This window comes from Dunckerocampus dactyliophorus, chromosome 18 (assembly GCF_027744805.1).
Source record: "Dunckerocampus dactyliophorus isolate RoL2022-P2 chromosome 18, RoL_Ddac_1.1, whole genome shotgun sequence".
Lineage (NCBI taxonomy): Eukaryota > Metazoa > Chordata > Actinopteri > Syngnathiformes > Syngnathidae > Dunckerocampus > Dunckerocampus dactyliophorus.
The window spans coordinates 20,996,318-21,016,908 of NC_072836.1; the positions used below are offsets into that span (position 1 = coordinate 20,996,318).

General features: G+C 48.3%; 3 protein-coding genes across 15 annotated transcripts in view; 1 reads left to right on the forward strand and 2 right to left on the reverse strand.

The window, feature by feature from the left end:
• The window catches only part of spag9a (sperm associated antigen 9a), a 33,427-nt gene extending 32,544 nt beyond the window's left edge, over nucleotides 1–883 (reverse strand). For 5 of the 7 annotated variants that reach the window (XM_054758521.1, XM_054758522.1, XM_054758519.1 and 2 more), the window contains exon 1: nucleotides 370–882. In XM_054758521.1, coding sequence (XP_054614496.1) covers nucleotides 370–669 — 300 coding nt within the window. In that variant the 5' untranslated portion in view covers nucleotides 670–882. Of the gene's footprint in view, nucleotides 1–369 lie in introns of all 7 variants that reach the window. The other 2 variants (XM_054758517.1, XM_054758516.1) reach the window with 1 other exon arrangement.
• Nucleotides 1–4,324, forward strand: LOC129170704 (uncharacterized). Its single transcript, XM_054758549.1, has 2 exons — nucleotides 1–2,918; nucleotides 3,003–4,324. The coding sequence occupies exons 1-2, from the start codon at nucleotides 2,895–2,897 to the stop codon at nucleotides 3,672–3,674; spliced, it is 696 nt and encodes a 231-aa protein (XP_054614524.1). The 5' UTR covers nucleotides 1–2,894; the 3' UTR covers nucleotides 3,675–4,324.
• The window catches only part of LOC129170705 (LITAF domain-containing protein-like), a 27,715-nt gene continuing 10,986 nt past the window's right edge, over nucleotides 3,863–20,591 (reverse strand). For 2 of the 7 annotated variants that reach the window (XM_054758553.1, XM_054758557.1), the window contains 4 exons: nucleotides 9,858–9,998; nucleotides 9,713–9,727; nucleotides 4,623–4,767; nucleotides 3,863–4,532 (listed from right to left, as the gene is read on the reverse strand). In XM_054758553.1, the coding sequence (XP_054614528.1) occupies nucleotides 4,427–4,532; nucleotides 4,623–4,767; nucleotides 9,713–9,727; nucleotides 9,858–9,993 (402 nt within the window). In that variant the 5' untranslated portion in view covers nucleotides 9,994–9,998 and the 3' untranslated portion in view covers nucleotides 3,863–4,426. The other 5 variants (XM_054758554.1, XM_054758556.1, XM_054758552.1 and 2 more) reach the window with 5 other exon arrangements.

Below are 20,591 nucleotides of genomic sequence, written 5' to 3' on the forward strand. Positions count from 1 at the left end.
TGACGCGCTTGTGGCATCCCTATCTTTCGGTGGTTGGGGACCAGCCTAAAATGCTGAGTCACACTTGTCAAAACGGTCCCACAGGAGTTGTGACGTGGGTGCATTCACGGTCTAATGATGTGTTAACAGGTGCACTCGCAGGACAGGTAGTAAGGCGCAATGATTGACAGATTAGATGTGGAGATGCCAAGTGGTTAGCACTGTCAGGTTAGCATAATACTGTTTTGTTTACATCTGCGCTGGGATGCTGCCGGGTCAAGTGCAGGTTAATACACGCAGCTAACGAATGCTAGCGTGGTAAAAGCACATTATAAGAACAATAAACGAATCATCTCGTAGTTGGTTCATGAGAGGATCCGTTGTTCTGACCTCCTCTGCGTGCTTCCGTAGCGCTTTCTCGCGCTCGTACTGGGTGATGAGCTGCTCGTTGTCCTCCTTCAGCAGCTCCAGCTCCACTTCGTGCTCTTGGTTCTCCGCGAACACCGAGTCCAGGTTTTCCAAGACGGCCACCACCAGCGGCATGAGCTCTTTCACCACGTCCTCGTCGTACTTGCCGATGAGCCGCTCGAACTCGCGGTAAATGGAGTTAGCCAGGCCCGACACCCGCTCAGACATCATCGCTGATGTCCCCGGGTCGTCCTGGTACACTACTCCGTCTTCCAGCTCCATTTTTTCAGTCCTCTCCGTGTAAAAGCCTTTTTTATTCCCGTTTCCCCGCCACCGTGGACACCTTTATCCTGTTCTTGGAATGACTGGACACACCGAGACCATTACGCGACCGGACCGGACCGGACCGCTAAGATGCAGGAGGCCACGACGTGCAGCTCTTCCTCTTTTTTCCCTGTTGTTCCATGATGCCTTCGCGGACTTCCACAAAAGATTCGCTTTCCCACAGACTGCAGGAGCACAGAAGTCTTATTATGGCTTGTAATAAATCACATCACCGCCACACAAATGATGTTCTATTTGTATAATTTAGGATAGATTTATTTAAAAAACGCGTCTAAAATTGGCATTAGCATATTGATAATAGTCTTTTAAACGTAGTCGTTGTAGTGTATTTTGAACTCGGTGTCCACGTGTGGGGGTGTTATTGTTTCACAAAACAAATATATTAGGATCGTTTATCGTACAGTTGGAGGGATATAAAAGATCAACAGTCACACTTCATTCTACCATTTCCAGAGTTTCCCTGAATGCACCATTACAACAGCTGAGTTGTTGACGATCACGCCATGACGTCACGACAATACGAGCCATAAAACATGATTCCTTGTGTTTTATCATTAGACGTTGTGCACAATACTGTCTTTCTAGATTATGCAGGCGATGATGCTTTGTTCAGCAGAGTTTTTCTTGTATGAAAAGCCACAAAAGCGCAGTTTCCACACATTTTATTGACGCATCCTGTGCTTTATTTATCATGTATTCGGTATTTATGTAGAATGCGAATTCCCTGTCAGTTTTTACTGCTGTATTTATTCTTTTCATTACTTAAGATACCTACCGACTAAGCACTGTTAGACATTGGCTATTCCTTCTTTCCCTATTAGAATATATTGGTTACATCGGAGCACGTGAAACACAGGAAGTAAACAAACTACTCCTTTTTGGAAACGTTGAACCTTGAATGTAACTTTACAATAAATCAGGGGTGTCCAAACTTTTTGAACACTTTATGAAAAATGAAAGTATGCAAGGGCTTACTCTGATATTTTGTAACCCAACCCAAGCAGATGTGCTAACGTCAAGAAAAAAATGACAGTACATTTTAGCCTTATTAGTGCCAACTTCACTCTTTGCTTTTTTTTCCCTCATTGTTGCTGTTTTAACGTTCTTCTTAATCTTCGTAAAGTTTCTTTTTGTAATGTTAAGACGTTATTAAGACTTCCAATAACGTTTAGACTTTATTCCCATATTATAACTTTTCACTAAACCTATTTTTCTGTTATGTTTGTTTCTCATATCACAACTTTTTTTTACAAAAATAACATATTTTTAAATATTTCAACTCTAATGTACTAAAATGACATAATTTTTCCTCATATTACACGTTTATTCCAGTAAAATTAAGACTTGCTCTTAATATTTTGAATTTATTCTCGTTAAAGTAGAGCCGTTTTTTCCATGTCTGCTGTTTTTTTTCCTTTTTAATCTTCCAACTATTTCACCTTTTTTCTTGCAAATGTTCTCCTCGTGATTACGACTTTATTCTTGTAACATAACTTTTTCCTAAATTACAGCTTGATTGTTTTATTTGTCATATTATCACGTGAAAAAAATAACGCCTTTTGTCTTGAATATTTTAACTATATGCTACTAAAATTACTGTTTTTCCTCTCAATATTGCAAGTTTACTCCATTAAAATTGTGACTTTATTCTCTTAATATTTGGAGGTTATCCTCTTAAAAATACTGTTTTCTTTTTAATTTTCCAACTATTTCAACTTTCTTTTTGTAAATTTTCTCCATGTAATTACCACTTTATTCCCTTATACACTAGGTCCCCAACTTACAAACACCCGACTAGCGAACACTCGCGGATACGAACACAAGCCGACTGGTCTATATTTTATTTTATTTTGCCTTGTAGTCGCTCAATCAGTATTTCTACTGCTACTGTACATGCTTGACCAGTAGAGGGCACTGTGACACTGCTAATGCAGCCTTAGAGCTAATGAGACCAACAGAGGAAGAGTTAGACGCTGGGGAGATAAAGCTACATTGTAGCTGTATGATACAACCGGGACAGAGCGTGTGATTAAAGTTTATGAAGAGTTAATAGGCCTGCTTAATTCTACACCACCCACAGAACACTACCTCTTTTAGAAGAGTCTAACCACCACCACCATTTGTCCTTTTTTTCAATATCTCCTCCTCCTCCACAACGATGTATGCTCGACCACTCCTCTTCAAAGGTAAATAACATTTATCATTACGTATTATTATATCACTTTTATTATTGTTTTTTTCATGAATTATCCTGGTTTAACTCCACACAGTGTCACATCCAGAAGTTCTCCGATGACACAGCCATTGTGGGTTGTGTTTCACAGGGGAACGATCTGGAATACAGGACGGTCATCAGGGACTTTGTCAGCTGGAGTGAGCTTAACCAGCTACAACTCAACACCAGCAAGACAAAGGAGATGATCATTAACTTCCAGGGAGCGGACATAGAGTTGGTAGAGAGCTACAAATTCCTGGGTGTTCACCTTAACAACAAACTGGACTGGTCCGTCAACACCCACGCCCTCTACAAGAAGGGCCAGAGTCGCCTCCACCTGCTGAGGAGACTGAGGTCCTTTGGTGTGTGCAGGACTCTTTTACGGACCTTTTATGACTCTGTGGTGGCCTCAGCCATCTTCTACGCTGTGGGCTGCTGGAGAGGGGGCAGCACGGACAGGGACAGGAGCAGGATCAATAGGCTAATCAGGAGAGCGAGCTCTGTCCTGGACGGTCCTCTGGACTCCGTGGAGGAAGTGGGGGAGAGAAGGATGTTGGCTAAGCTGACATCCATCATGGACAACACCTCTTACCCGCTACATGACACTGTGGGTTCCCTTAGCAGCTCCTTCAGCAGCAGACTGTTACACCCACGGTGTAAGAAGGAGAGGTTCCGCAGGTCCTTCATACCGACCGCTGTCAGGCTCTACAACACCTGCACCACCTGAACCATGTTGTAGTCACTATGTATTCTTTACTTGCGTATCTTGCTTGCTGCTGTAACAAGTGAATTTCCCCGCTGTGGGATAAATAAAGTACAAATACAATACAATAATATTACTACTGCATCCAAACTAATATGTACATACATACACATATACTGTATATGTATACACGTACATGTAGTACCTATATCATTGGTAATATTACCTTTTACCCTACTTAAGAACAATTCAACTTAAGAACGGTCGTCTGGAACCAATTGTGTTCGTAAGTTGGGGACTTAGTGTACTGACTTTATTCTTGTCACTAATTATGTTTTTCCCCAACCTAATTTTTCAAAAATCAAGTCTTTTTCCTAATACTTCCACTATATGCTACTAAAATGACCATTTTTTATTTATGACATTATTCTCATAAACCTTTCTGTTAATATTTTGACTTTATTTTGTAAAATGTTTCAAGTTTTCTTGTTAAATTATATTTTTTATTCCTAGAATGTGTAAATGTTAACATTTTGGACACCTCTGCAATTGCTGTCAACATGCAGCATAACGAGCGGAATACGTGGGGATAAAATATTTGCAAGTAATGTTTGCAGACGTGTTGTATTTGCATTGCTAGAATCCTGAGAGACAATACAAATAAAAATCACACATTTCCATCACTTACTTACTCCCACTGACTGATTTTCTGCAGTGCCACATCCAAACATGACAAACTTTTCTTTTACGTAATGAACATTCCCCATGTGACTGTTTTATAGTCGCTTGTACAGGTAGATGACGTTGTTGCAGTTTGGACAGTTATGCTGCACATCCTTGCAGGAGTCCACAACAAATGGTACCCAGCAGCAGAGACAACACCTGTTAGTGAGAGGAAAACAAAGAAGTTCGCTTTGTGTTCGCTTGTGCGCGGTCTCAAAAAGGCAGATGTTACGTGTTGGTGCTGGTTACCCGATGAAGGCCATGCCTCCGCAGATGAGCCAGGTCATCAGGCCGGCTTTGCGTTCCACCTGGGTGAGCACCATCTGCTGGCAGCGGGGGCACCGTTCTTGTCCGGGGGCATCCTGCAGCTTAGCATTTACCACCACGTGAGTCACTGGAAGTTGGAGATAATGCAAATAGAAGCAAAACTGGAACCTTATCGAGGGAAAGGCTTCTTGAGACGTCATCTGTACTTCTGTGAAGAAGGTGTCGGACGTTTCGCTCCTCATCCGAAGAGCTTCGTCAGCAAACTAACAAGTGCTGGTAGCCTAGGCCTTAAATACAGTAAGAGTGGGCGGAATTGGTGTGCCAACACCCTCCTCCTATTGGTTCCTTACACTATGACTGGGAGGAGTTGTGGTCTAATCCTCTCCTGCCATTCGCACCTCCGATCAAAGGGAAGTGTAGCTCTCTGTAGTTGGGTATGAACGACTCTGATATTGGCTCGTTAGCATCTATTGTTCTGGCTCGGCCCTGGCTCCACCTCATTTGCAAGACTAAGAGCTGTGGGTTTGGGTCTCAGTAACCTGCTGAACACAGGGTCCAAATTAAACCTCAAACCACCATTCCGATTCAATGATGGGTTCTGTTGTTTGCCAAAAATAGCTTCCTTTACTCCTCTTTCAAACCATCTGTTTTCTTTGGCCAAAATCTTTACCTCGCTGTCCTCAAAAGAGTGATTGGTAGCTTTAAGGTGTAGATGTACTGCTGATTGAGGACCACTAGAATTGTCCCTGCGGTGTTGATAAAGCCTTTTTTGGAGCATTTGCTTAGTTTCCCCAATGTAGTGGTCTTTGCATTCCTCATCTTTACAGTGGATGGAATAGACCACATTGCTCTGTTTCTGGTTTGGAGCCTTGTCTTTAGGATGCACTCATTTTTGTCTCAGGGTATTTACTGGTTTAAAATAGGTAGGAATTTTGTGTTGCCATAAGATCCTCTGGAGTTCCTCTCCTTTTTGCTTCTGTGGGCTTTTGGGTTTCTTTCCCTACTCTCTTCTTTGGACATTTGTTAAAAGCCCACCGCGGGTACCCACAGGTTGAGAGCGCTCTCTGGACATGTTGTGTCTCCTTTTTCCTTCCCTCAGCACTAGTTGGTATTTGTTCCGCTCTATGTTGGAGGGTCCTAATAACCCCTAGTTTATGTTGTAGTGGATGGTTTGATTGAAAAAGCAGGTATTGGTCAGTGTGTGTGGCCTTTCTAAAGACCTCTGGAAGTAGCTGTCTGTCCTCTCCTATAATTACCTTGCAGTCTAAGAAGGCTAGTTGGTTTTCTTTAGCGTCCTCCCAAGTAAAGTTGATATTGGTGTCCACCGCATTGATATGATCTGTGAAAGACTGAATTTCCTGTTTTTTGATTATGACAAAGGTGTCATCCACGTATCTAAACCAGTGCCTTGGTTTTGTCCCTGAGAAGGATGTGAGAGCCTGTTTCTCCATCTCTTCCATGTACAGATTCGCCACTATGGGTGAGACTGGTGAGCCCATAGCACAACCATGAATTTGTCTGTAAAATTTCCCTCTAAACTGAAAATATGTAGTGTTAAGGCAAATTTCCAATAATTGGCAGATGTGGTCAGCACTAAGTTTTGTTCTCCGATGCAGAGTTGAGTCCTGGAGCAGTCTCTTCCTCACCACTGAGACTGCTGCTGAGGTGGGGGCAGATGTGAAAAGTGAAGTCACATCATAAGACACCAAAGTTTCCTCTGGCTCCAATCTGAGGTCTTTGATACTCGCCACAAACCCTTTTGTGTTCTCTATATGAATATATATGCTCTCAACCTGTGGGTACCCGCGGTGGGCTTTTAACAAATGTCAAAAGAAGAGAGTAGGGAAAGAAACCCAACAGCCCACAGAAGCAAAAAGGAGAGGAGTGGTAGTCCCTTACGTAGCGGGGGTCTCCGAAAAACTCCAGAGGATCTTGCGGCAACACCAGTATCGAGTAATGAGTAATGAGCCAGTATCAGAGTCGTTCATACCCAACTACAGGGAGCTACACTTCCCTTTGATCAGAGGTGCTAATGGCAGAAGAGGATTATACCACCACTCCGCCCAAGCTTAGTGTAAGGAACCAATAGGAGGAGGGTGTTGGCACACCAATTCTGCCCACTCTTACTGTATTTAAGGCCTAGGCTACCAGCACTTGTTAGTTTGCTGACAAAGCTCTTCGGATGAGGAGCAAAACGTCCGACACCTTCTTCACAGAAGTACAGATGACGTCTCAAGAAGCCTTTTCCTCGATGGACAACTCCTGTACGACTGAGAGCCTACACAGACTGGAACCTTATTGTTTCTTTGATGGTTTTTTGGTCACAGTAAACATTTTTTTTAATTACAGCTTAGAGGAATAAACATAACCAAAATAATGACAATTGTAAAAAATGATATTATGATATACACTGCTCAAAAAAATTAGAGGAACACTTGGAAAACACATCAGATCTAAACTGGGGGAAAAATGATGTTGAATATGTTTCCTGATAATAAGTGGGTGATGTATTAGTAACAAAATGATGCCACATCATTTGATAGAAATGAAAATGATCACCCTATAGAGGGGGAAATCAAAGACACCCCAAAAATGAAAGTGAAAAAATGATGCAGCACACTGGTCCATTTTGTTAAAATGTCATTGTAGCAACTCAAAATGATTCTCAGTAGTTTGTGTGGCCCCCACGTGCTTGTACGCATGCCTGACAACGTGGGGGCATGCTCCTAATGAGACTACGGATGGTGTCCTGGGGGATCTCCTCCCAGATCTGGACCAGGGCATCACTGCGGTACCTGGACGCATGGAGGAGATTCCAGGAGACAGGTAGTTACTCCAAGAGAGCTGGACAGGGCCGTAGAAGGTCCTTCAACCCTCAGCAGGATCGGTATCTGCTCCTTTGTGCAAGGAGGAACAGGATGAGCACTGCCAGAGCCCTACAAAATGACCTCCAGCAGGCCACTGGTGTGAATGTTTCTGACCAAACAATCAGAAACAGGCTCCATGAGGGTGGCCTGAGGGCCCGACGTCCTGTAGTGGGCCCAGCACCGTAGAGCTCCATTGGCATTTGCCATAGACCACCAGAATTGGCAACTACACCACTGGTGCCCTGTGCTCTTCACTGATGAGAGCAAGTTCAACCTGAGCACATGCGACAGACGTGAAAGGGTCTGGAGATGCCATGGAGAACGTTATGCTGCCTGCAACATCATTCAGCATGACCGCTTTGGTGGTGGGTCAGTGATGGTCTGGGGAGGCATATCCCTGGAAGGATGCACAGACCTCTACAGGTTAGATAACGGCACCCTGACTGCTATTAGCTATCGGGATGAAATCCTTGGACCCATTGTCAGAACCTACGCTGGTGCAGTGGGACCTGGGTTCCTCCTGGTCCACGACAATGCCCGACCTCATGTGGCTAGTGTATGCAGGTAGTTCCTGGAGAATGAAGGAATTGATACCATTGACTGGCCCCCACGTTCACCTGACCTAAACCCAATAGAACACCTCTGGGACATTATGTTTAGGTCCATCCGGCACCGCCAGGTTGCTCCTCAGACTGTCCAGGAGCTCATGGATGCCCTGGTCCAGATCTGGGAGGAGATCCCCCAGGACACCATCCGTAGTCTCATTAGGAGCATGCCCCCACGTTGTCAGGCATGCGTACAAGCACGTGGGGGCCACACAAACTACTGAGAATCATTTTGAGTTGCTACAATGACATTTTAGCTAAATGGACCAGTGTGCTGCATCATTTTTTCACTTTCATTTTTGGGGTGTCTTTGATTTCCCCCCTCTATAGGGTGATCATTTTCATTTCTATCAAATGATGTGGCATCATTTTGTTACTAATACATCACCCACTTATTATCAGGAAACATATTCAACATCATTTCCCCCCCAGTTTAGATATGATGTGTTTTCCAAGTGTTCCTCTAATTTTTTTGAGCAGTATATATTATCATATTAATAATATTCCTTGCGTTTGCAGGTTTTTGTGTTGTTTGGCAGCACGGGTAAAACTGACAATGCCAAGTTTTGCCAAATAAAATATAATATTCATATACACCTGAAAATAACAACTATAGTTTTGAGCAATATAATAATACTAATGATAATAAATAAATAATAATAATCGTGTTTATTTTATTTTTTCAATAAAATGTCTTGAATGTGATGCCTTAATTTGGCCAGTAGCAGTGAACACTTTTGAGAAATTATTGATATTATAAATAAAATGTGTTATTTTTATTATACATTAATAATGATGCAATTATTTGTCATTATCATTCATGTAGGAACATATTTATCAAACTGCAATGCCATAATTTGGCCAGCAGAGGTTGTCCGCTTTTGAGGAATATCATCCATCCATCCAGCCATCCATTTTCTATGCCGCTTCTCCTCATTTGGGTCGCGGGGGCATGCTGGAGCCTATCCCAGTTCACAGTACAGTAATAATAATTTTAAAAAAAAGTCAAGTGTTTTTAGTATAATTTGTTTTTATTAGTATTATTAAAATCAGTTTTTGTAATGATAGCTTTGAGGAACATAATATTACTATTGATAATAATGATATCAAAAGTTATTATTTATAATTATTATAACCATTCTTATTATTTTCTATTAAAATGGCTGCAATGCCATAGTTTGGCCAGCAGTGGGTGTCCACTTTTGAGGAATATAATTGAAGTAATTATTACAGTTAATAATTCTATTAATTAATTTCATTGAACAAATATAACTAAAAATAAAGTGTTACTATTATAATTTTATTAATTGCTATTACTATTTGAATGAAATGATGAAATGCAATGCCATAAGTTGGCCAGCAGAGGGTGTCCAATACAACAAAGGTCACATATGTAGAAAGTCTCCAACCAAAACGATGGGACAGGAATTGAAATTGGTCCGTACTAAAAACATGTGTTAAATGAGAACAAGGATGCATGGTGACACCCACGGGCCGCTTGCTTCACGGACTCCCCCCATGTCGTGTAGATTTGGTGCAGTACTGACAAATCAGGTCAGCGTGTGTGCTTTACGGTATTTACGGCTACAGCGGCACTCACCTGTGGCAGCTGAACCTGAAATGGAAAGACACGGGAAAAGAATACATTACTTGCCGCAGAGTCCACGTTTCTTGCACATGCTGACGTGTGTCTCATCGTGACAAATAAATGTTGGGAAATTCCAAAATAGGCAACAACCACAAACCTCCTTGGTATGCGACATATGGGGCTCCTGCATGAGGCGGCGGGTACAACCCAGGCTGGGGCGCTAAACTGCTGGGGTTCATGGGTGGGCCAGTGTAGGATGGTGCTGGCTCATGCTCCGGGTATCCCTTTTCCATCTTCACTAAAGGAGAGATAACATATTATGATCAAAATCTTACTTCACGTGAGAAGTTCATCATTAGTAATAATATTTGTGGCGGCATCCTTGTGGACCACACACGATGTCATATTTTATTGGTGTATCACTCTCTTATATGTTATGTTTGTATATTTGCAAATATTAACAAGGGAAAGTAAGTTAAATGAAATACAACAAAATGAAAATAAGCGAGTTTTGAGGGGTTCTTTTTGTGTTTACAAAAATGATACGGGAAATATCACATGATCACATCAAAGAGCCGTCATTCAAAGAAAGTATTTTGTTTAAAGCACAGAATGGTACAAAAAAACAAAAGGAAAGGAAAGGAAAGGTAAAAACACTGAGCACTGCTTGCAACTAAGACTAGACAGATAGACAGACAGATAGACAGATAGATAGACAGATAGATAGACAGATAGATAGATAGATACGTGATGTATCTCTTCTATGAGACTACACAAAGAGACTACACAATGATTGGACTTCCATAGGCGAGACGGCTGGTTATCCACACGGAAAGCTTTCCAGGCCTTTGATGTGTTCAGTCTTTTATCCACACGGAAACGGCGTTGTGGGGGCCCTGAAACAGTATTTTTTGAAAACAGCTTCCAGAGTGGGAAAATCTGAAAATGCCGGCTCCACCGTGACGGCGGCGGGTCGGCGACGTCACGGTCGACTGGAGGTGAGCTTTGACAAGGCCAACATAACGTGAATATTTCCACGGAGGTGACTCACCCCAGCCCACATTCTCCTGATATTTTGTTGTCCTGTACTCCACAATGTGTAGTTCCACTTCGACGTGCTCGTGCGCATGTGTCCTTTCCCCTCCCATGGTTTGGTGTGTCTGTTCACAGCACCACACGTAGGTGGCCTGGTGAACGACGTCCTTTTCACCCAGCGAGCCATTCCCGTCTGGATGCTTTACTGGATGATTTACTAACGCGGCACAGTGTGGACGCCACTTTTTCTCAGGAGTGTTCCCATGTGGACAGGGACATAGTCAAGTTGTCCCACTACCCCCGACCACCGAAGAGGGGGTTTTTAGAAACGGCCACCTGCCAGAACGTCATCCAGAAGACAGACTGGGACAGCTAGATGACCCTTCACTTCAGAGCACTTTTACGCCATAAAAACGGCCACAAGGTGGCAGAATTGCATCTGATAAGAGCTCGGCAGAAATCACGTGGACGGAAAAAAATCACACATGACAGCAAGGAGGAAGTGAGAGAACGTGGAGGAGTGCAGCGTGCAGAAGGTTACGCATTGTAGGGACATTTTAACACATGCACACGTGCACAGTTTAGTTCCAAATGTGAAAATAGATGATGGTGTTATATTTGTAAATAAATGCTTATTTTGATGTAAAACAACCCCTTCTTAGTGTCGTTTATGTTGGTATAGTTTAGATATTTGAGCTGCCACAAAAGCAAAAAATATTTGTGTCAAAGTGAAAGTTATGCTTCTCTCCCTGTTTTAGTCAGGAACTGATATTTTCCTGAAACTTACCTACAGTATGTATGTACAGTATGTACAGTAGAAACAAGCTTTTTTTCCTGATGAAAGATGGGAGTCTAATCTTTGTTTTGGTAGGTTCCAGGTTTATATAGTCTGCGTGCCGTGAAAGAGCAGTCAAAATGGTCTAAAATGGCTGCTACTGAAGGGGTTGTCTTTTGAAAAATGGCTGGGATTGAATGAGTTCACATTTTGACTTTATTATTGACAAAATGACTGCAGATTTGTACTTTTTTGCTGTTTTTTTTTGTTGTTTTCTTGCTATATTTTTGTAAAAACAGCCGCCGGCCGCCACGCCTGTACGAGTCAAAGCATACCTGTAGATGTGTCCCAGCCGTGATGTCACTAATATAATTAAAACTATAATTAAAACTATTATTAGCAAAACATTCAAAAGAATAGCAGCGGCTCAGAAGTCCTAACAGTGCCTCCAAAGGGTTTAAACAAAAGTGGGTATCTTCAACGACCTCTGACCATCTGGGGCGGATTAATGATGCTAAGCAAGTGTCTACGGTACATAGTTGATGAAATTAGGAACCACAAGTGGATACTTCCTTACTGGTGTCAAGGTTGACAAGAGGGGAAGCAATTCGACATTTCAGGGGAATTTTTACTTCTGAATTGTGTGACGTCCTATTTTCAATTCCCCAATAATTTGAACTTTGGTACCACAATGAAGCGTTGCTGCCAATGTGGGCCATTCATGCTTAGAATATCAGATTTCCACAGTCCGGGATCCATGCAGGGAGGTCCAGCACTTAATTTAGCTTATGGGCCAGTGATGAGCAGCCGAGGCGTGTGCTTTCACAGCTACAGTGGTCGGCCCGTTGCTCCTTATATTCTAAGTCTCTGAATGCCGAATCATTTAGATTTGTAGGAGTGCCCCCACCCTCTCTTTCTGTGCACTACGCCAGCGACACAACATCACCGCCTGTCAACTGACCTTGCATAAGAAAACAAACAAAAGCGATTGCAAATAAAGGTGTGCTTTGTGTCGTCCACATGCAATTTCACAGAAAACAGCAACAGGTTGTCCCGTGTGCTGAACATCAATGTAGCAAATATGACGTACCTTCCTGTCACTGCCTTCTTCTTGCCTCTGAGGGAGTGAACACCACAAATTCAACAGTTATTTCCAAAAATGAGAAACAGTCAGCAGATAGAGAAGCCCAAAAGAACTTGCAGTATCGCCGAACAACTCACAACTTTGACAAGCACTCCGCCTACCCCCTCTCTCCCTCTGTCCCTCCCATCACCCCCACCCAACACCACACGTGACAACATACATCAGACAAAACTCTAATCTAATTATGCGTGCTTGATTAGTGTTGCAACGGATCAGGAAAAGAAAGACTGGGAATGTCAAAGAGGCTGCGCTTTCATAAACATCATAAATATCACATAAATAAATAAATATCACCGCTCATACGCGCAGAACACCACACGGGGGTCTAGTGGTTAGCATGTCAGCCACACAGTCAGAAGATGTGGAAGATGTGGGTTTGAATCTCCGTTGGGCATTTCTGTGTGGAGTTTGCATGTTCTCCCCGTGCGTGTGTGGGTTTTCTCCGGTACTCCGGTTTCCTCCCACATTCTTCCATAGGAATGAATGTGAGTGTGAATGATTGGTTGTCTATATGCACCCTGCCATTGGCTGGCCACCAGTCCAGGGTGTACTCCGCCTTTTACCCCAAGTCAGCTGGGATAGGCTCCAGCATGCCCTAGTGACCATAGTGAGGATAAGCGACATAGAAGATGGATGGATGAGTACTCACATAACACGAAGACATCATGTTCACTCATTTCTCACACTTTACGGGGGCACAACGGAGGACGTGAGAAGGGCAAACCAGCTAAACCAGTAGTTTAACAGGTCTGACCAGTCCATCCTGCACACCACCCACAACAAAAGCACCTCAAGTAAGTGCTGAGCTAAGGCAGCTGCGTCCCAGTAAAGCAGCAGGCCCAGATGGAGTATCACCTCGACTACTCAAAGCCTGCGCGTGGGAGCTGGGAGACCCTCTACAGCGCATCTTCAACCTGAGCTTGAGGTTGGGGAGGTTTCCACAGCCGTGGAAGACTTCCTGCGTTGTTCCAGTCCCAAAGAGACCACATCCTGGTGAGCTGAACGACTTCATCAGCATGGAACAGGCGCTGCTCTACCACCTGAGGGCACAGACCCACCACGCACTCCACCCTCTGCAGTTTGCATTTCACCCTCTGCAGTTTGCATACCGGGAGAAAGTGGGAGTTGAGGACGCCATCATCTCCTGGCTCACCTGGACAGGTAGTGGTGCTGTGAGGATTCTCCAACGTCTTTAACAACATCCAGCCTCAGCTCCTCAGGGACAAACTGGCACGGATGGGAGTAGGATCACACCTGGTGGCATGGATCACAGACTACCTGACTGGCAGACCTGAGGAACTGCAGGTCCGACACTGTGACCAGCGGCACGGGAGCGCCACACGTCCGACAAAAGCACGCAGATGAAACGGCCATCGTGGGATTATCAGGAACAGACAGGAGGATCAGTACAGAAAACTCATCCAGGACTTCGTCAACTGGTGCGACGCAAAACACCTGCACCTCAACACCACCAAGACCAGGGAAATGGTGGACTTTAGGAGAAACAGGACACACCCAGAACCTGTTCTCAGTAAAGGTGACCGTGTGGAGGTAGCTCACACCTACAAATACCTGGGAGTGCATCTGCATGATAAACTGAACTGGACTGCCCCTTCAACGTATGCAAGAAGCTGCTACAGATCTTCTACCAGACTGTGGTAGTGCAGTAGTGTGCTGGGGCAGCAGCCTCAAGAAGAAGGATGCCACATGCCTGCACAAACTGGTGAGGAAGGCGAGCTCTGTCTTTGGCACGGAGATGGACAGCCCGACATCTGTGGCAGAGCAAAGGACACCGAGGAGGCTCCTTTCCGTCACAGACAACCAGCATCACCCAACGCACAGCATCATCCCCCGCAGAAGAGCAGTTTCAGCGGCAGATTACTATCACTGCCCTGCTCCACTGAAAGACTGATCAGATCATTCCTCCCCCACGCCATGCAGCTTTTCAACACAACGGGGGGAAGCTGTATAAACACACACAAGACTGGACTTATGACCTTGTTATGTATTATTTTGTATGAACTTGCAGTGATCTGTTCTGTATTTCTTTATTTATTCTTTTCTTATCTCTCCTGTCTTGCTTTGTTGTTATTTTTAAGTGTTGAAGCTCAGCAGCACGTCTACTCTCAGCATGCATCAAGCTTTTGTGTTTCCATTCTCTCATGTGCGTTGCACAGACATAGCGCCATCAGTCATACTTGTCCTGTGACACTTGCAGCGTGCAACACATGGCGTGAGGCCGCATGACAGTCAGGGACACTCGCAGGTCACAGGCTTGACAAAAGCACACTAGCCACTGCATCTGGAATGTTAATGAAGCGCATGTTCATGGTAGTCATCTCATTTAGGGGTGTCCTAACTTTTTCCAGGGAGGGCCACATTGTGACAAATGAAAGGATGCAACTTTGCCACTTTGACATTTTCTAAGATATGCTAAGAAGCTGCATCTCAGCTTGGTGATTGTGGTGAAAAAGCAGATTAGCATCAACTTTGGTCTTTGTTCTCTTCCCCAAATACTGGGTTCCCTCGCTGCATTGCGGTTCGCCTTTCCCAGACTCGCTGCTTCATGGCTTTTTTATTTTATTTTTTTTTACAGCATATGAACGCTGTTACAGTTTGAGCCTGGCCCTTTAAGAAGAACTGCATTGTGGGAAGCTGAGTGTTGTAGTTCTGTGCTTCAGCACGAGGCTGCAGTGTCTCTCTAGTCTCTCTCTTGTCTGCACCGCCCATTGTCTTCCGCATCCTGACTGTCTCCTGTTGTGGTCATGGCTAGCAAACTAGCTAACCGTGTGAGCTGTTTGCTAACTGCCAACACTGTAAACAATAGAAGAAACAGAAGAAGGGTTGAACGGATGGATGGGTGGGTGGGCGGGCGGATGGATGGATGGGTGGATAGGTGGGTTGGATGGATGGGTGGGTGGGCGGGTGGGTGGATGGATGGATGGGTGGGTGGATGGATGGGTGGATGGATGGATGGGTGGATGGGTTGGATGGGTGTGTGGGTGGATGGATGGATGAGTGAGTGGGTGGGTGGATGGATGGATGGGTGGGTGGATGGATGGGTGGATGGATGGATGGATGGATGGATGGATGGGTGGATGGGTTGGATGGGTGGGTTTGATGGATGAATGGATGGGTGGATGGGTGGGTGGATGGATGGGTGGGTGGGTGGATGGATGGGTGGGCGGGCGGGTGGATGGGTTGGATGGGTGGGCGGGCAGGCGGATGGATGGATGGGTGGGCGGGTGGATGGATGGATGGGTGGATGGATGAGTGGATGTATGGATGGATGGATGGATGGATGGGTGGATGGATGGATGGATGGGTGGGTGGATGGATAGGTGGGTGGGTGGGTGGATGGGTGGGTGGATGGGTGGGTGGATGGATGGGTGGATGGATGGATGGGTGGATGGGTTGGATGGGTGTGTGGATGGGTGGGTGGATGGATGAGTGGATGGATGGGTGGATGGATGGGTGGGCGGGTGGATGGATGGGTTGGATGGGTGGGTTTGTTGGATGCATGGATGGGTGGATGGGTGGGTGGATGGATGGGTGGATGGATGGGTGGATGGGTGGGCGCGTGAATGGGTTGGATGGGTGGGCGGGCGGGCGGATGGATGGATGGATGGGTGGGTGGGTGGATGGATGGGTGGGCGGGCGGATGGGTGGATGGATGAGTGGGTGGGTGGGTTGGATGCATGGGTGGGTGGGTGGGCGGGTGGATGGGTGGGTGGGTGGGTGGAAGGATGGGTGGGTGGGCGGGCGGATGGATGGGTGGGTGGGTGGGTTGGATGCATGGGTGGGCGGGTGGATGGGTGGGTGGATGGATGGGTGGATGGATGGGTGGTGGATGGGTGGATGGATGGGTGGATGGATGGATGGGTGGGCGGGCGGATGGATGGGTGGGTGGGTTGGTGGGTGGGTTGGATTCATGGGTGGGTGGGTGGGCGGGCGGGTGGATGGATGGGTGGGTGGATGGGTGGGTGGATGGATGGATGGGTGGGTGGGTGGATGGATGGGTGGTGGATGGGTGGATGGATGGGTGGATGGATACGTGGGTGGGTGGGTGGATGGATGGATGGGTGGGTGGGTGGATGGATGGGTGGGTTGATGGGTGGATAGTTGGGTGGATGGGTGGGTGGATAGCTGGGTGGATGGATGGGTGGGTGGATAGTTAGATGGATGGGCGGGCGGATGGATGGATGGGTGGATAGGTGGGTTGGATGGATGGGTGGGTGGGCGGGTGGGTGGATGGATGGATGGGTGGATGGGTGGATGGATGGATGGATGGATGGATGGGTGGGTGGGTGGATGGATGGATGAGTGAGTGGGTGGGTGGATGGATGGATGGGTGGGTGGGTGGATGGGTGGGTGGGTGGATGGATGGGTGGATGGGTTGGATGGGTGGGTGGGTTGGATGGGTGGGTGGATGGATGGGTGGGTGGATGGATGAGTGGATGGATGGGTGGATGGATGGGTTGGATGGGTGGGTTTGATGGATGATTGGATGGGTGGATGGGTGGGTGGATGGATGGGTGGGTGGGTGGATGGATGGGTGGGCGGGCGGGTGGATGGGTTGGATGGGTGGGCGGGCGGGCGGATGGATGGATGGGTGGGTGGATGGATGGATGGGTGGATGGATGAGTGGATGTATGGATGGATGGATGGATGGATGGATGGGTGGGTGGATGGATGGGTGGGTGGGTGGGTGGATGGGTGGGTGGATGGATGGGTGGATGGATGGATGGGTGGATGGGTTGGATGGGTGGGTGGATGGGTGGGTGGATGGATGAGTGGATGGATGGGTGGATGGATGGGTGGGCGGGTGGATGGATGGGTTGGATGGGTGGGTTTGTTGGATGCATGGATGGGTGGATGGGTGGGTGGATGGATGGGTGGATGGATGGGTGGATGGATGGGTGGGCGCGTGGGTGGGTTGGATGGGTGGGCGGGCGGGCGGGCGGATGGATGGATGGGTGGGTGGGTGGATGGATGGGTGGGTGGATGGATGGGTGGATGGATGAGTGGGTGGGTGGGTTGGATGCATGGGTGGATGGGTGGGTGGGTGGGTGGATGGATGGGTGGGTGGGCGGGCGGATGGATGGGTTGGTGGGTGGGTTGGATGCATGGGTGGGCGGGTGGATGGGTGGGTGGATGGATGGGTGGATGGATGGGTGGTGGATGGGTGGATGGATGGGTGGATGGATGGATGGGTGGGCGGGCGGATGGATGGGTGGGTGGGTTGGTGGGTGGGTTGGATGCATGGGTGGGTGGGTGGGCGGGCGGGTGGATGGATGGGTGGGTGGATGGATGGATGGATGGGTGGGTGGGTGGGTGGATGGATGGGTGGTGGATGGGTGGATGGATACGTGGGTGGGTGGGTGGATGGATGGATGGGTGGGTGGGTGGATGGATGGGTGGGTTGATGGGTGGATAGTTGGGTGGATGGATGGATGGGTGGATGGATGAGTGGATGTATGCATGGATGGATGGATGGATGGGTGGATGGATGGGTGGGTGGATGGGTGGGTGGGTGGGCGGGCGGATGGATGGGTGGGTGGGTGGGTTGGATGCATGGGTGGGCGGGTGGATGGGTGGGTGGATGGATGGGTGGTGGATGGGTGGATGGATGGGTGGATGGATGGATGGGTGGGCGGGCGGATGGATGGGTGGGTGGGTTGGTGGGTTGGATGCATGGGTGGGTGGGTGGGCGGGCGGGTGGATGGATGGGTGGGTGGATGGGTGGGTGGATGGATGGATGGGTGGGTGGGTGGATGGATGGGTGGATGGATGGGTGGATGGATACGTGGGTGGGTGGGTGGATGGATGGGTGGGTTGATGGGTGGATAGTTGGGTGGATGGGTGGGTGGATGGATGGGTGGATGGGTGGGTGGATAGCTGGGTGGATGGATGGGTGGGTGGATAGTTAGATGGATGGGCGGGCGGATGGATGGATGGGTGGGTGGGTGGGTTGGATGCATGGGTGGGTGGGTGGGTGGGTGGATGGATGAGTGGATGGATGGGTGGATGGATGGGTGGGCGGGTGGATGGATGGGTTGGATGGGTGGGTTTGTTGGATGCATGGATGGGTGGATGGGTGGGTGGATGGATGGGTGGGCGCGTGGATGGGTTGGATGGGTGGGCGGGCGGGCGGATGGATGGATGGGTGGGTGGGTGGATGGATGGGTGGGTGGATGGATGGGTGGATGGATGAGTGGGTGGGTGGGTTGGATGCATGGGTGGGTGGGTGGGCGGGTGGATGGGTGGGTGGGTGGGTGGATGAATGGGTGGGTGGGCGGGCGGATGGATGGGTGGGTGGGTGGGTTGGATGCATGGGTGGGCGGGTGGATGGGTGGGTGGATGGGTGGATGGATGGGTGGGTGGATGGATGGGTGGGTGGATGGGTGGATGGATGGATGGGTGGATGGGTTGGATGGGTGGGTGGATGGATGAGTGGATGGATGGGTGGATGGATGGGTGGGCGGGTGGATGGATGGGTTGGATGGGTGGGTTTGTTGGATGCATGGATGGGTGGATGGATGGGTGGATGGATGGGTGGATGGGTGGGCGCGTGGATGGGTTGGATGGGTGGGCGGGCGGATGGATGGATGGGTGGGTGGGTGGATGGATGGGTGGGTGGATGGATGGGTGGATGGATGAGTGGGTGGGTGGGATGCATGGATGGGTGGGTGGGCGGGTGGATGGGTGGGTGGGTGGGTGGATGGATGGGTGGGTGGGCGGGCGGATGGATGGGTGGGTGGGTGGGTTGGATGCATGGGTAGGCGGGTGGATGGGTGGGTGGATGGATGGGTGGATGGATGGGTGGTGGATGGGTGGATGGATGGATGGGTGGGCGGGCGGATGGATGGGTGGGTGGGTTGGTGGGTGGGTTGGATGCATGGGTGGGTGGGTGGGCGGGCGGGTGGATGGGTGGGTGGGTGGATGGATGGGTGGTGGATGGGTGGATGGATGGGTGGATGGATACGTGGGTGGGTGGGTGGATGGATGGATGGGTGGGTGGGTGGATGGATGGGTGGGTTGATGGGTGGATAGTTGGGTGGATGGGTGGGTGGATGGATGGGTGGATGGGTGGGTGGATAGCTGGGTGGGTGGATAGTTAGATGGATGGGCGGGCGGATGGATGGATGGGTGGAGTGGATGCATGGGTGGGTGGGTGGGCGGACGGGTGGATGGATGGGTGGATGGATGGGTGGGTGGATGGATGGGTGGGTGGGCGGGCGGATGGATGGGTGGGTTGGTGGGTGGGTTGGATGCATGGGTGGGTGGGTGGGCGGGTGGATGGATAGGTGGGTGGATGGATGGATGGGTGGGTGGATGGATGGGTGGGTGGATGGATGGATAGTTGGGTTGATGGGTGGGTTGATGGGTGGGTGGGTGGGTGGATGGATAGGTGGGTGGGTGGGTGGATGGATGGGTGGGTGGGTGGATGGATGGGTGGATGGATGGGTGGGTTGATGGGTGGATAGTTGAGTGGATGGGTGGGTGGATGGATGGATAGTTGGGTGGATGGGTGGGTGGATGGATGGGTGGATGGATGGGTGGGTGGATGGATGGGTGGGTGGGTGGATGGATGGGTGGGTGGATGGATGGGTGGATGGATGGATGGGTGGATGGATGGGTGGGTGGATGGATGGATGGATGGGTGGGTGGGTGGATGGATGGATGGATGGGTGGGTGGATGGATGGGTGGGTGGGTGGGTGGATGGATGGGTGGATGGATGGATGCTTTATCTCAAAGAGAAATTCATGTTCCCAGCAGCTCTGCTAATGTCCTACCAAACATCCAATAGGCAGCTCATTAAAAGTCAAAGGAAAGAGAGGAATGTGAGAAAATGTTAATGCCTGCCTGAGAAAAGCGTCTAAAGTGCACGGTGGGGGCTTTTACACCACACATCCATCCATCCATCCATTTTCTA

Bases quoted from the DNA above. Each gene is read 5' to 3' on its own strand.
- LOC129170704 (XM_054758549.1), top strand. From the start codon at position 2,895: ATGCTCGACCACTCCTCTTCAAAG. The intron at 2,919-3,002 runs GTAAATAACATT...AACTCCACACAG, and splicing joins TCGACCACTCCTCTTCAAAG to TGTCACATCCAGAAGTTCTC.